The sequence below is a fragment of the Gorilla gorilla genome, chromosome 4 (assembly GCF_029281585.2).
Source record: "Gorilla gorilla gorilla isolate KB3781 chromosome 4, NHGRI_mGorGor1-v2.1_pri, whole genome shotgun sequence".
In the NCBI taxonomy this organism is placed as follows: Eukaryota; Metazoa; Chordata; class Mammalia; order Primates; family Hominidae; genus Gorilla; species Gorilla gorilla.
Window position 1 is genome coordinate 144,497,036 of NC_073228.2, and position 16,664 is coordinate 144,513,699.

The window sequence follows — 16,664 nt, forward strand, 5'->3', positions numbered from 1 at the left end:
AGGCTGCATGAGGCAGGGGCGGGGTAAAGCTTGGCCAATGATATAAAAGTATTGTAGGACCGCTGCGAGGTCAATTTCTTTGCGCTCGGGGTTGGTCGGAGGGAAAAACAGGAAGCGGAAAGGCTGCGAACGCAAAGCAGTGTGGGTTGATTCTGAGGTGCACTGTGGGAAAGAGCTTGTCGCTGCGGTGTTGCTGTTGGAGACTCGATTGTTGGTGACAGCGGAAGAACGATAACAAAATGCCGGAGCGAGATAGTAAGGCTCAGGCCATCCGTTATTTCTTCCCCATGGCACTTGGGGCACTTGGCGCATTATTGTAGCTTCTGAGCTTAAGCCGGGTGTGTGTGTGTGTGTGTGTGTATGTGTGACGCTTGAGCCCGGAGAAGCCATAGGGTCCTAAGTGAGGCCGACAGCTCCAAACTCCGTCCCCAATCCTTACTCCTACTCCAAGTGATGATGGGCGGCTTTTGTGCGTGGATCGCTTTCCCCCAGTCCTGTCACCATACTTAATCCTGGGTTGCGCGTATTCATCTTTTACGTAGTATTTTAGACGTGATCTTCCGGAAGTCTTCTCTGATCCTCCAGCGCAGGATGAGGGTCCTCTGCTTTGTGCTCCCACAGCTTCTTGTAGTTTCCTATTTCAGCACTTATTACATTGTGTTGACACTGCCGCTGTTCTAACTTTTGTTCTGTATTGTTCACTACTGTATCTCAAATTTTTGCATAGGATCTGACACGTAAGAGACTGATTAAATTAACGTCAATTTTTTTTGTCAGGTGAGCCGTTCTCCAACCCTTTGGCCCCCGATGGCCACGATGTGGATGATCCTCACTCCTTCCACCAGTGAGTATTTTGTGCTAGGACCATGGAAATGAGTTGGGCAATGAATAGAAAAGTGGTGGTGATGGTGAAAGAATTCTGAATGTCTTGTCATCAAGGATGGTAAAAAATTATACCCGCTGGCCCTTTATCTCTGTGAGCCTTAACTGGATCAGGCCAAGTGCATAAGGGTATTAGAAGGGAAATTCCTGCAGGAAAGGTGTTAAGTTTGTTTTTTTTTTAATACGTGTTGTGTAATTACACATTATATAGGAATTACTTCTTCCAATAGCAAATTAAACCATAGGAAATAAGGGTAAAATCATCTTTTTATTTTTTTTTGAGACTGAGTTTCGCTCTTGTTGCTCAGGCTGGAATGCAGTGGTGCGATTTCGGCTCACCACAACCTCCGCCTCCCGGGTTCAAGCAATTCTCCTGCCTCAGCCTCCCGAGTAGCTGGGATTACAGGCATGTTCCACTACGCCCGGCCAATTTTGTATTTTTAGTAGAGATGGGGTTTCTCCATGTTGATCAGGCTGGTCTTGAAATCCCGACTTCAGGTGATCCACCCGCCTCTGCCTCCCAAAGTGGTGGGAGTACAGGCGTGAGCCACCGTGCCCGGCCCCCGGTAAAATCATCTTTGATAACATCCCCAATTCCAGTCCATTTCTTTTTTTTTCTTTTCTTTTCTTTTCTTTCTTTTTTTTTTTTTTTTTTTTTTTTTTTTTGAGACGGAGTCTCACTGTTACCCAGGCTGGAGTGCAGTGATGCAATCTTGGCTCACTGCAACCTCTGCCTCCTGAGTTCAAGCGGTTCTCCTGCCTCAGCCTCCCAAGTAGCTGGGACTACAGGCATGTGCCACCATGCACGACTGATTTTTTTTTTTTTTGTATTTTTAGTAAAGACAGGGTTTCACTGTGTTCGTCAGGCTAGTCTTGAACTCCTGGCCTGAAGTGATCCACCCGCCTCAGCCTCCTAAAGTGCTGGCATTACAGGCGTGAACCACCGTGCCCAGGCTCAGTCCTTTTCTTAGAAGTAACCACAGTTACCTTTTTTGGCGTATCTTTTCCTCCTGTTGCCCAGGCTGGAGTTCAATGGCATTATTTCTGCTCACTGCAACCTTTGCTTCCTGGGCTCAAGCAATTCTTCTGCCTCAGTTTCCCCAGTAGCTGGGATTACAGGCATGCCCCACCATGCTTGGCTAATTTTTGTATTAGCAGAGACAGGGTTTCGCCATGTTGGCCAGGCTGGTCTTGAACTCCTGACCTCAAATGATCTGCCCGTCTCGGCGGCCCAAAGTGCTGGGATTACAGGCGTGAGCCACTGCTCCTGGCCCTCCTACTCTTTTTTAAATGCATTTATACACATACATGCATATCTGAGGAAAACACAACATTGCTTTGTGATTTAAATTTGAGTTAAATGATATTATGCTGTATATATCATTTTTGCAACTTGCTTCTTTTTAAACCCTGCTCAGTGTTTCTGAGATTATCTTTCAGAGCAGTGACAAGCATTCCCTCCTTGGCTAAACTTTAGTCAGGTTCCCCAAAGAGTCCCATTTTTTAGCAGGACTCATCCGTGGCCTGCTGAGCACAGTTTTAACAAAGAAATCAACCGCCGCTCCACCCCCATACCTAACCAAGTTGCTTTTAGTAATTTTCTATAAATTCTCACTTGTCCCTGTTGTATTTGGAATTAAGTTCAGTCTCTCTACTCTGTTACAATGGTCTTGACTCCTGTTACAGTAGTCTTCAATAAAGTCTTCCTTGGGGAGAAGAGGAACTTGATTAGCTATCAAGGGTGGGAGAAGAGGAGCTGGATTGGATATCAAGAGTGGGAAAACTTTCTGTGAACTGACTTAGGATTCCTTTTTAAAACTGAGGTCAGCAGGCCAAGGAAGAGCCCTAGTCAGAAGAGAGCTTTAAAGGAGTCTGACTTTAATTTGATCAAGAGAGGAGTCTTTGTTAGTGTACCAATTAAAATAATCTCTTGTACCATTAGTGCTGTCTTTCCCTCTTTGGGAAACACCATCATAGTTTAGTCAGTCTCCAGCTAATAAACGCTTAGTCTGTTTCAGACTGATTCTTTTCTTTTTTTTATTTTTTTGAGACAGAGTCTTGCTCTTTTTGCCCAGGCTGGAGTGTAATACCTAGATCTCGGCTCACTGCAATCTCCGCCTCCCAGGTTCAAGCGATTTTCCTGCCTCAGCCTCCTGAGTAGCTAGGATTACAGGCGCCCACCACAACGCCCAGCTAATTTTTTTGTATTTTTAGTAGAGATGGGATATCACCATGTTGGCCATGCTGGTCTTGAACTCCTGACCTCGGGTGATCTGCCTGCCTCAGCCTCCCAAAGTGCGGTGATTATAGGTGTGAGCCACTGCACCCGGCCAGACTGATTATTTTCAAGGCTATAACTGAATTTCATTTACAGGCCTTCTTATATACATATGTCAGTAATGGGCCAGGCTAAATATAAATAAATGGAGTTGCTGGCTCATAGGATATATATACTTAAATTTTAACAAATACTGCAAAATTGCCCTTCAAATTGGTTATACTGGTTTACATTCTCATCAGCATTATATGAGAGAGTCCCCTTCCCAAATTCTCACTCACACTTGATTTATCAAACTTTTTGGTAGTTAACACTCTGATGCATTAAAAGTGGCATGGCATATCTGGTCGGGCGTGGTGGCTCACACCTATAATCCCAGCACTTTGGGAGGCTGAGGTGGGCAGATCACCTGAGGTCAGAAGTTTGAGACCAGCCTGGCCAACACCTCTAATAAAAATACAAAAATTAGCCGGGTGTGTTGGCGGGCACCTGTATTCCCAGCTACTTGTGAGGCTGAGGCAGGAGAATTACTTGAACCCAGGAGGCAGAGGTTGCAGTGGGCTGAGATCATGCCACTGCACTCCAGCCGGGGCAACAGAGGGAGACTGTCTTAAAAAAAAAAAAAAAAAAGCCGGGTGCGGTGGCTCATCCCTATAATCCCAGCACTTTGGGAGGCCGAGGTGGGTGGATCACAAGGTCAGGAGTTCAAGACCAGCCTGGCCAATGTGGGTGACAGTGAGACTCCGTCTCAAAAAAAAAAAAAAAAAAGTCATATCTTTGTTTTAATTTGTATTTCCCTGATTTCTGTTAATTTAATCATGATTTTTGCTTGTTCCTTTTTCATTTCTTATTGAGTCCTAATATTTAAAATCTTTGCCTTTTCTTCTAGATCAAAACTCACCAATGAAGACTTCAGGAAACTTCTCATGACCCCCAGGGCTGCACCTACCTCTGCACCACCTTCTAAGTCACGTCACCATGAGTAAGTCTTTGGGTGATCCAACCTGTTTCCCAACTTGTTTCTTGCTCCTTCCTATTTCTTTCTACTAAGTAGAATGACTTTTAATAGTCCCTCAGGTATTTATGATGCTCTCTAAAGTTTGAGAACTGCCCACCTACAAATATTGATGTGGATTTCTGCTTGATTGAACGTGTTACTTTGGTCAGTATTCTAGGTCTTTCTAAAAATCCTCAAGGAGACTTCTTGGGGTTTCTGGGGCTGTGGCAATATTTTGCTATCAGTGAATTTCTCGTCTCTTCTAGGATGCCAAGGGAGTACAATGAGGATGAAGACCCAGCTGCACGAAGGAGGAAAAAGAAAAGGTGAAGGAAGGGTGAAGGGTTTTAGATTTTAAGGTGGATAGTGTTTAGGGGAAAGAAGTAGGGGCTAATTATGAAGCTAGAAACTAAGATTTTGTCTTGAGGCTCTCTACTTTCTTAATGAAACAGAGTGATACTTAGAGTGGCAGTAGAGGGCTTTGGAATAGGCTATCTATATTTTAATCTCATCTTCACTAGTTTTTTGGTGGATAACCTAGACATTTGCTTAGCCTCTCTAATCCACAGATAGAATGGAGATACAGTAGCAATAATAACTTTTATCAGGATGTCATGAGGATCAGCTGTGAAAGTACATGTAGGCATTTAGCACCAATGCCTGGCATATGGTAACCACCCAATAAATCTTGACGGCCATCATCATTATTATATCATCACCGTTATTTATATGATACAAAAGTTTCAGGACCTAGTACTTGGCTTTTCCTTTATTCTGAGAGTGGACCAGCAAATAATACGTTCTTTTCAGCTGAAATTTAGAAGGTGGTAAAAATTCAGAAGATTTTCTGATTTTTGTGTGGAAAAGTCTTATATCTATAGAGAATTGGTAGAGTTGGGTGGTATTAAAAAGTTCTGAAGTGACAGATGGAGTGTCCCAAGTTGGCACTGGAAAAGTATATCTATAAGCTGGAAGAAGTTGTAGTTCTGATTTTGAGTAACTACGAAGAGGTGGCCAGCAGTTCTATCAGGACAGACATGAGCTTTTCCCCATAGAGAGTAGGTTGGAGATGTAGGGAAGCAAGCAGGAACAGTTCTGTTGACCTTGAGGTAGCAGCTGATGAGCCTTACACATTTGCCTTTCTCTGGTCACAGTTATTATGCCAAGCTACGCCAACAAGAAATTGAGAGAGAGAGAGAGCTAGCAGAGAAGTACCGGGATCGTGCCAAGGAACGGAGAGATGGAGTGAACAAAGATTATGAAGAAACCGAGCTTATCAGCACCACAGCTAACTATAGGGCTGTTGGCCCCACTGCTGAGGCGTGAGTATTGAGGGAACAGGGCATGGTTCCCTCAGCATCCGAGAGTCATGCAACTACAATGTGAACTCTTCCTCTTACTTTCCTGCCCTGGAGCCTACAATAAGCGATTTCAGAGGCATTTGCCACCCACAAAGGGCTGTTCTTTTTTTTTTTTTTTTTTTTTTTGAGATGGAGTCTCGCTCTGTCACCCAGGCTGGAGTGCAGTGGCGCGATCTTGGCTCACAGCAAGCTCCGCCTCCCGGGTTCATGCCATTCTTCTGCCTCAGCCTCCCGAGTAGCTGGGACTATAGGCGCCCGCCACCACGCCCGGCTAATTTTTTGTATTTTTAGTAGAGACAGGGTTTCACCATGTTAGCCGGGCTGGTCTCGATCTCCTGACCTCATGATCCACCCGCCTCGGCCTGCTGAAGTGCTGGGATTACAGGCGTGAGCCACGGCACCTGGCCCCCCAACCCCCTTCCCCCCCTCCCCGCCTTTTTTTTTTTTTTTTGGAGACAGAGTCTTGCTCTTGTTGCCCAGGCTGGAGTGCAGTAGCGCGATCTCAGCTCACTGCAGCCTCCGCCTCCCATGTTCAGGCGATTCTCTTGCCTCAGCCTCCCGAGTAGCTGGGACTACAGGCGCCCACCACCATGCCCAGCTAATTTTTGTATTTTTAGTAGAGATGGGGTTTCACCATATCCACCAGGCTGGTCTCAAACTCCTGACCTTGTGATCTGCCCGCCTTGACCTCCCAGAGTACTGGGATTACAGGCGTGAGCCACCACGCCTGGGCAGTACTGTTCTTATGTGGCCTCTTTCATTATACAGGGACAAATCAGCTGCAGAGAAGAGAAGACAGTTGATCCAGGAGTCCAAATTCTTGGGTGGTGACATGGAACACACCCATTTGGTGAAAGGCTTGGATTTTGCTCTGCTTCAAAAGGTGAGTCCTGGTGGTCAGGTGGGGAGTAATACTGTCGTGCTGAATGCTCTTGTATTGGTCTGGCAAGATGAGGAGGGAGATTCCTGAGAGTTCAGACTGAGTAGAAGAAGGGCTAAAGATGGCCCCTCTGAAAAGCTGATTGCTACTCATCCTTCAAGTATCAGGCCAAATTTTATTTCCTTGGAGAAACCTTCCCTGATCACCCAGGTGTGGTTAAGCACTTCCCTTCACCTCCTGCTTCCTGTACCTTTGCATAGGTAGCCCTTCTGTTTCATTTACCACAGCAGTTATTGTACTTTGTTGAAATTGTTTAATTTGTCTGTCTCATCTGCTATAAGCTCCATTAGAGTAAGAACAATATCTGTCATGTTTAATATTATATTCTTAGTTCCTGGTACAGTGTGGTGTAGTGGATGTTCAATAAATATATAAAATGAGTGTCCTAACCCTGCTTGCTTTCCTGTTAGGTACGAGCTGAGATTGCCAGCAAAGAGAAAGAGGAAGAGGAACTGATGGAAAAGCCCCAGAAAGAAACCAAGTAAGTAAATATTATGGAAAGGTTGAGAATTTAGAAAGGTGGGACCTAAAGTTAGAGCACATTTAGCAAAAATAAAACTTTTTTGTCTTTTCAGGAAAGATGAGGATCCTGAAAATAAAATTGAATTTAAAACACGTCTGGGTGAGTACAGTTTCTATACTAGTGACTATGCATTCTGGATGAATTGTAGGGAATTTAATGCTCTGGGAAGGATATGCTTCTCCTTTCCCCCAACCTCCTTTCTTCTTTCTTTCTTTTTGAGACAGTGTCTCACTTAATCGCCCAGGCTGGAGTGCAGTGGTGTGATCATGGCTCAGTGCAATCTTGACCTCCTGGACTCAGCCTCTTGTGTAGCTGGCACCACAGGCATGTGCCACCATACCTAGCTAATTTTTTTTTATTTTTTGCAGAGATGGGGTTCTCTGTGTATTGCCCAGGCCGGTCTCAAACTCCTGGGCTCAAGTGATCCTCCTGCCTTGACCTCCCAAAGAGCTGGGATTCTTTCTTGCCCCCAAAACAACTAACTCCCATAAAATACTCTAATAAGACTCACACATAGATTTAATTATTTCATATGTCATTTATGTCTCCTCAGGTAGATTGAAAGATTTTTCAGTTTGGGGCTTATGAGTTAAAAGAAGTAACATGGTTAGTGATTAAAAGTTCAAAATTTGGAGTCAGAGAGACCTGAGTTTAAACCTTGATGATGAAACAGCACAAAGTGTGTGATTTTAGGCAACTGACTTTGCTGTTTGTTCATCTGTAAAAATTGGGTTACTATTTACCACATGACTTTATTGTAGGGATGAAGAAAAATGAAATCTATAACATGCCTATCATATTGAGCAGGTAGTATAGCTGTTTTTTCCATCATCATCAATATTACCTTAAACTTCATCCTTCTTCCTCACAGGACTTAATACAATACAGGTGCATAGTGCCCTTGAAGAGGCAATGTAGAAGAGTGGACAGGAGCCCAGGCCTTGGAGTTACATGGCCTGGTTCCATTCTTTGCTCCATTACTTAGTAGATACATGACTTTAGGTAAATTACTTAAATCTCAGCCATGGTATTCTTATCAGTAAAAAGGATAATAATATCCACTTCATAGGGCTGTTGCAAAGATTAAATGACGCAAAGCTTGCATAGCACTTGGCATGGTGGCTAGCACAGAGTAAGCACATAAGTGACAGCTGTTCTTGTAGATCCTGGCTACTTGCTGCTCTTCTCCTTATTGTAGGCCGCAATGTTTACCGAATGCTTTTTAAGAGCAAAGCATATGAGCGGAATGAGTTGTTCCTGCCGGGCCGCATGGCCTATGTGGTAGACCTGGATGATGAGTATGCTGACACAGATATCCCCACCACTCTTATCCGCAGCAAGGCTGATTGCCCCACCATGGAGGTGAGTGAATGGAATCCTGAGAGCCTATCATGTGAGCCTCAAGCCTGGGAATCAGCCTGGCCTCTGCCCCGTGTCCCTTATCCACCATGTCACCAAGTCCTGTTCACTTTTACCTCCTAAATCTCAACTGAATCCATTCACTTTTCCACTTGTTCACCAATAACATTCCAGTCTAAGCTATAATCATTTGCTGGAACTATTAACTTACTATTTTTTTAGAGACCAAGTCTCACTCTGTCATTCAGGATGGAGTGCAGTGGTGCTATCTTGGCTCACTGCAAACTCCGCCTCCCAGGTTCAAACGATTCTCCTGCCGCAGCCTTCCAAGTAGCTGGGACTACAGGCATTCATCACCACACCTGGTTAATTTTTTTATTTTTAGTAGAGATTGGGTTTTACCATGTTGGCTAGGCTATTCCTGACCTCAAGTGATCCATCCGCCTTGGCCTTCCAAAGTACTGGGATTACAGGCATGAGCCACTGCGCCAGGCCTCTGGAACTATTAAAAAGGCTTCTAATTGGTTTCCGCACTTCCACTTCCACTCTAATTGGTTTCCGCACTTCCACTCTGATTTGTTATTATATCTTTTTATTGAGGTGTTATTCACATGCCATATAATTCATCCTTTAAAAAGAATTTTTTTAAAATTTTTGTGGATATATAGTAGGTATATATATTTATGAGGTACATGAGATGTTTTGATACAGGCATATAATGCATAATAATCACATCATGGAAAATGGGGTATCCATCCCGTTAAACATTTATCTTTTGTGTTACAAACAATCCATTTATACTCCTTTAGTTGTTTTAGAATGTATAAATTATTACTGCCTATAGTCACCCTGTTGTGCTATCATGTAGTAGGCCTTATTCATTCTTTCTATTTTTTTTGGTACCTATTAACCACCCCTACCTACCCTTCTAAAATATACAGTTTGGCTGGGTGCAGTGGCTCACGCCTGTAATCCCAGCACTTTGGGAGGCTGAGGTGTGAGGATCACTTGAGGTTAGGAGTTCAATACCAGGTGGGCCAACATTGTAAAACCCGATCTCTACTAAAAATTAGCCAGGCGTGGCGGCATGTGCCCGTAATCCCAGTTACTCGGAAGGCTGAGGCATGAGAATTGCTTGAACCCAGAAGGTGGAGGTTGCAGTGAGCCAAGATCATGCCACTGCATTCTAGCCTGGGCGACAGAATGAGACTCTGTCTCCAAATAAATAAATAAAATGTAAATTTTTGTCTCACTACAGTTTAGAAGCTTTTAGTAGTATCTCATTCTTAGGATAAAGAGCAAAATCTTTACCATGACTTTGAGCCTCTGCAACATCTGGCCTTTCTAGAATGTTCTAGACTCCTGACTTTCTTGAATGGTCTTGATTGATTTTGACGCAGGGCTTTTGTGCAGGCTGTTTTATCTCTGGAATATCCTTTCACAGCACTTCCTTTCCCTCCCTTCACCTACTGTATTGTAATTCAGTCTTTAGTTTGTTAAGTGAATGAATGAATAAATGAAGAGATTCCTGCTCAGTGGTTTAACATTCTTGTTTCTTGGTATTTTCAGGCCCAGACCACACTGACCACAAATGACATTGTCATTAGCAAGCTGACCCAGATCCTTTCATACCTGAGGCAGGGAACCCGTAACAAGAAGCTTAAGAAGAAGGATAAAGGTACCTGGAGGGTTAGAGAGAGAAACCTTACCCACAGAGGACGTTTGGGGATAAAACCAAGGTCTCCTGGAGCTTTCTTTCCAGAATATTGAGAGGCTCCTGAGAAGCAGAGAAAAATGGGAGTACTGGAGCATTGGCAAGGAGACAGTTACAGCCAGATTCTGTCTCCTTAACCTACCTAAGAAGCAGTGGTCAGGTCTGAAGCATGAGGGATGGAGAGTGGGTAGCTTATGTCCCATTTATTTATTTTTTTTAAAAGAGATTTTTTGGTGAAAACCAGAAAACCTAGACAGATTCTAAAAAGGCTCTAACACTTGACCGACATTTTATTTTATTTTATTTTATTTATTTATTTTTTGAGACGGAGTCTCGCTCTGTCACCCAGGCTGGAGTACAGTGGTGCGATGTCTGCTCACTGCAAACTCTGCCTCCCGGGGTCAAGCGATTCTTCTGCCTCAGCCTCCCAAGTAGGCACTATAGGCACTATAGGGCACTATGGGACTATAGGCATGCATCACCACGCCTGGCTAATTTTTGTATTTTCAGTAGAGACGGGGTTTCACTGTATTGGCCTGGCTGGCCTCGAACTCCTGACCTTATGATGTGCCCACCTCGGCCTCCCAAAGTGCTGGGATTACAGGCATGAGCCACTGTTCCTGGCCTTATTTTATTATTTTTATTTATTTATTTATTTTGAGACGAGTCTCGTTTTGTCGCCCAGGCTGGAGTGCAGTGATGCCATCTCGGCTCACTGCAACCTCTGCCTCCTGGGTTTAAGCAATTCTCTTGCCTCAGCCTCCTGAGTAGCTGGGATTACAGGCACCTGCCATCACACCCAGCTAATTTTTTTGTACTTTTAGTAGAGATGGGGTTTCACCATGTTAGCCAGGCTGGTCTCAAAACTCCTGACCTCAAGTGATCCGCCCGCCTTGGCCTCCCGAAGTGCTGGGATTACAGGCGTGAGCCACTGCACCCAGCCTTGACCCACATTTTAAACAGAAGATGTTTAAAAGGGCATTAAGAGCTGGAGAGGATGGTGAAGTTCAGTGGAAATTAACTGAGGAGTATGTTCCTGACTCCCCTCTTTAAATTTCAGGGAAGCTGGAAGAGAAGAAACCTCCTGAGGCTGACATGAAGTATGTATCCTAGCCCCTGGCATCTGATCAGAGGGAGGGGGTCTGTACATTTCTTGTGTCTGGCATTTTGGGGAGGTGCTGACATGAGAATCTGGAGAAATGGTCAGGGGGAGTGAAGGTGTAAGTGTGAATTTGGCTACCTAGTGATCTCCATTTTCCCAGTATTTTTGAAGACATTGGGGATTACGTACCCTCCACAACCAAGACACCTCGGGACAAGGAGCGGGAGAGATATCGGGAACGGGAGCGTGATCGGGAGAGAGACAGAGACCGTGACCGAGAGCGAGAGCGAGAACGAGATCGGGAACGAGAGCGAGAGCGGGACCGAGAGAGAGAAGAGGAAAAGAAGAGACACAGCTACTTTGAGAAGCCAAAAGTAGATGATGAGGTGAGATGTGGGCCCTTAGTACCAGGTAATGGAGTTGCCCCTCTCTGGAAATGTGAGCAAGGTTGGGTAAGGAATTGTTTCAAACTTGGGGGAGGGATGAGTAGGAATCTCTCATGGTAACACTAACTTCACATTTTGCGTTCTTTCCAGCCCATGGACGTTGACAAAGGTGAGTTGTACACACAGCATCTCACAGTTGCTCTAGCAGTCCTGCTTTCCCCTGGTAGGGCTCAGAGCTGGCAACGGTGGGATTGGGGGACCTCCTGGTTCTGGGTTCTTGTAAGAACTGTGTCTTGCTTTATTGAATAGGTGGAGTTCCCTCCACCTTCCTGGGCCATGGCAGGGCATATTTGCTCTTAGATATAATTCCTGTGGCCCTGGGGTTCTGAGGAGGTGAGGTAGAGGTCGAGTATAGAATGTTCTGGATACCCTACCCTCATCTCAACCAGAGTAACTCATTAATCGGAGTTTGTTTAAAACTTTGTTAGACAAAAGGGTTCTATGCCTTAAAAATGTTTTTTAAGTGTGTTGTGGGGAGGAGGTTGTGAGAGCCTCAGTTCAAGGTCTGGGCAGAGTTCTCTTTTCTCCTAGGACCTGGGTCTACCAAGGAGTTGATCAAGTCCATCAATGAAAAGTTTGCTGGGTCTGCTGGCTGGGAAGGCACAGAATCATATCCTTTATTTTAATACATTCCTGGGTTCCAGAGAACTGGTCTCTATTCCACCCCCACCTGCCTCCCCGCTCCCTCCTACCCTGCCCCACTCCTTCCCTTTTATGCTGAATTTTGACAGAATGAAACCATCCCTTGTTCCTTCCCAGAGCACCCATAACAGCTCACAGCCCTCTCAGAATTTTCATGTTGGGGCTTCTAGCCCTTGGCCCCCTCCTGGCTGAAGCTTTACAGCAATAGGTAGAATCCTGTCTAGTGTTTTCTTTAACATAGCATATGCTGAAGAAGCCAGAAGACAAAAAGCAGCTGGGAGATTTCTTTGGCATGTCCAACAGTTATGCAGAGTGCTACCCAGCCACGTATGTGAAACCTGGTTAAGGAAGGGAGGCTGGGATGATTGGGAAACAAGTTGGGGGTGAAATGGAAATTTGATTTGCTAAGTCCCAGGGCTACTTCTTTTTTTTTTTTGAGACAGAGTCTCACTCTGTCACCCAGGCTGGAATGCAATGGTATAATCTCTGCTCGCTGCAATCTCCATCTCCCGGGTTCAAGCGATTCTCCTGCCTCACCCTCCCAAGTAGCTGGGATTATAGGCATGCATCACCACACCTGGCTAGTTTTTGTATTTTTAGTAGAGATGAGGTTTCACCATGTTGGTGAGGCTGGTCTTGAACTCCTGACCTCAGGTAATCTGCCCACCTCAGCCTCCAAAAGTGCGGGGATTACAGGAGTGAGCCACTGCGCCTGGCCCAAGGCTACTTCTTACTTGGATGAACTATTTCATTAGGCTCTAAGTGGGAGGTCTAGGGGGTGGTCATTCCTATGCAGATAACCTCTTAGTCGGGTAGGTTTCCAGATGAAGCATAGGGTCAGGGTATGCAACATCTGTTTAACTCTTGCTTCTCCTTAGGATGGATGACATGGCTGTGGATAGTGATGAGGAGGTGGATTATAGCAAAATGGACCAGGTATGTAGTTAGAAGGATGGTGGGCGCCTTTGGGCAGTTATTATTTGTTTTACATGTATCTCCTTCCCCACTCCTAAAAAATCTATCTCATTTACTGGGCCCCACCCTCCTTTAGCTGCAGCAGTAGAAACAGCAGCATTGAGGGTCATGAGCAGCTTAACTATTTCAGAGTCTTTGCACAAGATCAAATGACATAGGGTCAAAAATCTATTTTTTATTTCCTATAGCAAAGTGCCAGGCTTTGATTCCCATGGTAGGCAGTAAGCAAGCATCAATGCATAAGTAGAAAGGGCAGAAAAAATTGCAGTCTTTGGAAAATAACTAAATTTTATTCTAGCCAGGATTGAAGTTTTCCTCTAAGTCTTAAGCAAAATTAAAAAGAAAAAAACCACTAATGCCACTAATAGTGAAGAAGTCTCTGTTCTTCCCCTGAGTTCACTGTATTGAAATAGCGTGGTTTAATCTTGGAGCCTTGTTTAATCCTGCCTCTACTGTTTAATAGTTTTGTGAACTTGCCAAGTTCTTTCACTGTTTATGCCTCAGTTTCCTCATCAGGAAAATGGAGAGAAATATAGTTCCCTCTTCATAGATTTTATGAGAATTAAATGAGATATGCATTTAGTGTACAGAATAATGCCTGTCACATAGTAAGTATGTAATAAGCATTTATTATTACTTATCAGGGTATGATTTATGAATTGTGGAACCTGGGATTATGGGAGAGTCTGGCTTCAATCAAGGGCTGAAATTCCATTTCCACTGACATCTCTTCCTTCCCCATCCCCCCATTCTGTCCTGCAACAGGGTAACAAGAAGGGGCCCTTAGGCCGTTGGGACTTTGATACCCAGGAAGAATACAGCGAGTATATGAACAACAAAGAGGCTTTGCCCAAGTGAGTCGGTACTGAATATGGGCAGGGTGTGAGGAGGGGTGTGGGGATTTGGTGGAATAGTGCATATAAGGTTAGAGGGTGTGGTCTGGCTGAGATATTCCCAACTAAGTTCTTTGCCCACAGGACTCCGGGAAAACCTCGCCACTGCTATGCAATCTCTGATGCATTCTTTCCCAACTGCTTTTTTCAGGGCTGCATTCCAGTATGGTATCAAAATGTCTGAAGGGCGGAAAACCAGGCGCTTCAAGGAAACCAATGACAAAGCAGAGCTTGATCGCCAGTGGAAGAAGATTAGTGCAGTAAGTAGGATGGCCCCTTGGGTGGGAGGGTTTCAGCTGGGAGAAGACATTAGCCTGCAGATTCAGGAACAGGCAAGGGGCTGGAGAGCCATGGAAATGAGAGGTCAGCCTTGGGCCTCAGGTGAGCTTAGATGGGCAGCTTGGTGATAGACTATCCTGTTGTTTTTGCAGATCATTGAGAAGAGGAAGAAGATGGAAGCTGATGGGTGAGCGGCATTATTCTTCCTCTGTGGGACTGGTGGGAATTGCTTAGTGTATTGATCTTATACTGACCCATTTCTCCTTCCATTGCAGGGTTGAAGTCAAAAGACCAAAATACTAATCACTACTTACAACCAGAGATGCTCCACAAGGATATGCTCCCCACTGTTTTCTTTCTACAATTTCCAAAGGTTGCAAGATGTTTTTTTGTGGATGAATATAAAATTTTATTGTGTAATTACTTGGTTCCATTAAAATTGGTTAACTTGTTATTTTCTTTGTTGAGCATGTCCCCTCCAGTGCCCTTGAAGCACCAAGAACACTAATTCCACTGGTTGTGTAAAATCACATGCAGAAAGTCATCAGTCCTTTCCTGAGCTGTGGTTCTAGATTCCTAGACAGTAAGGATGCTCTCTAGCCAGTGTGCCCAGTAGAGAAGAAGAATAATGATCCTCACTGATGGGCAAGAGGTGGATAGAGGAATGTAAGGATGATTGGTCTCAAATGTCAGACTCATTCAGGCCCATCTTCAGGCCTAGTCCCTGGGGAAAGATTTCCTGGGGATTGCTGTCAACCTGATGGGCTGCTAATCTGATCTCCAGGCTATGAAGGACTGGGCTCTGGATGAAGGCATCTAATGAAAATCACTTATGGGTGGGAACCAAAACCTTTTATGAGTTTATGTCCTATGAGCTTTATTAATGTTGAGTACAAATCACTGTCTCCTTGGCTAAAGGTGTAACCTTAGGGAAGTGCTTCGGGTTTAGAGCTGATATAGTGTGGCCCTGCAGGTACAGGAATTCCTATCCTAGACCAGAAGGGTTTGGTGCCCTTCATCACCCTGAAACATTTGCCAAGGCCCAGAATAGGTCTGTTGACCTTTGAATCACACCATTCCCTTCCCTTTTCTTCCCTTCTGCTCATTACCAGCACTTTGGTGTGGTGCTCATCATTAGGTGTCACTACTGCTTCCTGGCTGGATGCCACGCTGCCACTGTCTACCCTGAGCCCAAGATTTGTGGCCTCACCAGATCCAAGAAAGCTAGAAAGTCACCTTAGCCATTACCTTGTCTTTGATTATATTCACCTTGGTAGGACAGGTTTTTGTGAGGAAGCCAGTATTGTGCATGGCATGTAAGAGGCTGAAATTGGGCCTTGCTGCAATAGCACCTAGAATGGCTAATTTCAGACAAATGACACCATGGTTCTATGGATGTAGGTAGGCAGCAGTCCCAATTATTAAAAATGGTCACAGAGACATGGCACAGGTGAAGACATCTGGAGAGTCACTAAAAGCAAGACCTGGAGATTGTTGGTTTGAAATTCAGTTTCTGAGGCCAGGCTCGATGGCTCATGCCCACAGTCTCAGTGCTTTGGGAGGCCAAAGCAGGAGAGTCTCTTGAGGCCAGGAGTTCGTGAGCCTATAGCTATGCAGGAGGATCGAACCGAAGAGTTCAAGGCTGTAGTGAGCTATGATCACACCACTGCATTCTGAGCCTGGGTGACAGAGCAAGACCTTGATTTAAAAAAAGAAATTCAGGGGCCGGGCGCCGTGGCTCACACCTATAATCCTAGCACTTTGGGAGGCTGAGGTGGGAAGACAGGTCAAGAGTTCAAGGCCAGCCTGGGCAACATACTGAGTCCTCGTTTCTACAAAATAAATACAAAAATTGGCCAGGTGCGGTGGCTCACGCCTGTAGTCCCAGCACTTTGGGAGGCCAAGGCGGGCGGATCACGAGGTCAGGAGTTTGAGACCAGCCTGGCCAACATGGTGAAACTCTGTTTCTACTAAAGATACAAAAAATTAGCTGGGCGTGGTGGCATGCGCCTGTAGTCCCATCTACTCAGTAGACTGAGGCAGGAAAATCTCTTGAACCCGGGAGACGGAGGTTGCAGTGAGCCGAGATCGCACCATTGCACTCCAGCCAGGGCGAGACTCCGTCTCAATAAATAAATAAACAAACAAATAAATAAAAATTAGCCAGGCGTGGTGCCGCGTGCCTGTAGTTCCAGCTACTCGGGAGGATCGCTTGAGCCGAGCGGTGATCGTGCCACTGCACTCCAGCCTGCGCGACAGCGCAAGACCCTGTC

The 16,664-nt window shown here is 45.0% G+C and overlaps 1 protein-coding gene across 1 annotated transcript; it reads left to right on the plus strand.

The window, feature by feature from the left end:
- Positions 1-143: 143 nt before the first annotated feature.
- On the plus strand, positions 144-14,845 carry IK (IK cytokine). Its single transcript, XM_004042650.5, has 20 exons — positions 144-255; positions 778-844; positions 4,050-4,142; positions 4,424-4,483; positions 5,312-5,479; positions 6,287-6,401; positions 6,869-6,939; positions 7,034-7,080; positions 8,180-8,343; positions 9,910-10,018; positions 11,115-11,154; positions 11,317-11,542; positions 11,693-11,711; positions 12,134-12,212; positions 12,491-12,571; positions 13,123-13,180; positions 13,985-14,073; positions 14,264-14,372; positions 14,544-14,578; positions 14,667-14,845. Exons 1-20 carry the CDS (start codon positions 240-242, stop codon positions 14,692-14,694), a joined length of 1,674 nt encoding a protein of 557 aa, XP_004042698.1. The 5' UTR covers positions 144-239; the 3' UTR covers positions 14,695-14,845.
- The last annotated feature ends 1,819 nt before the right edge of the window (positions 14,846-16,664 follow it).

Coding starts and splice junctions, on each gene's coding strand:
- IK (XM_004042650.5), top strand. Junction 6,940..7,033: donor AAGCCCCAGAAAGAAACCAA/GTAAGTAAATAT, acceptor TTGTCTTTTCAG/GAAAGATGAGGATCCTGAAA. Junction 11,155..11,316: donor CCTCCTGAGGCTGACATGAA/GTATGTATCCTA, acceptor CCATTTTCCCAG/TATTTTTGAAGACATTGGGG.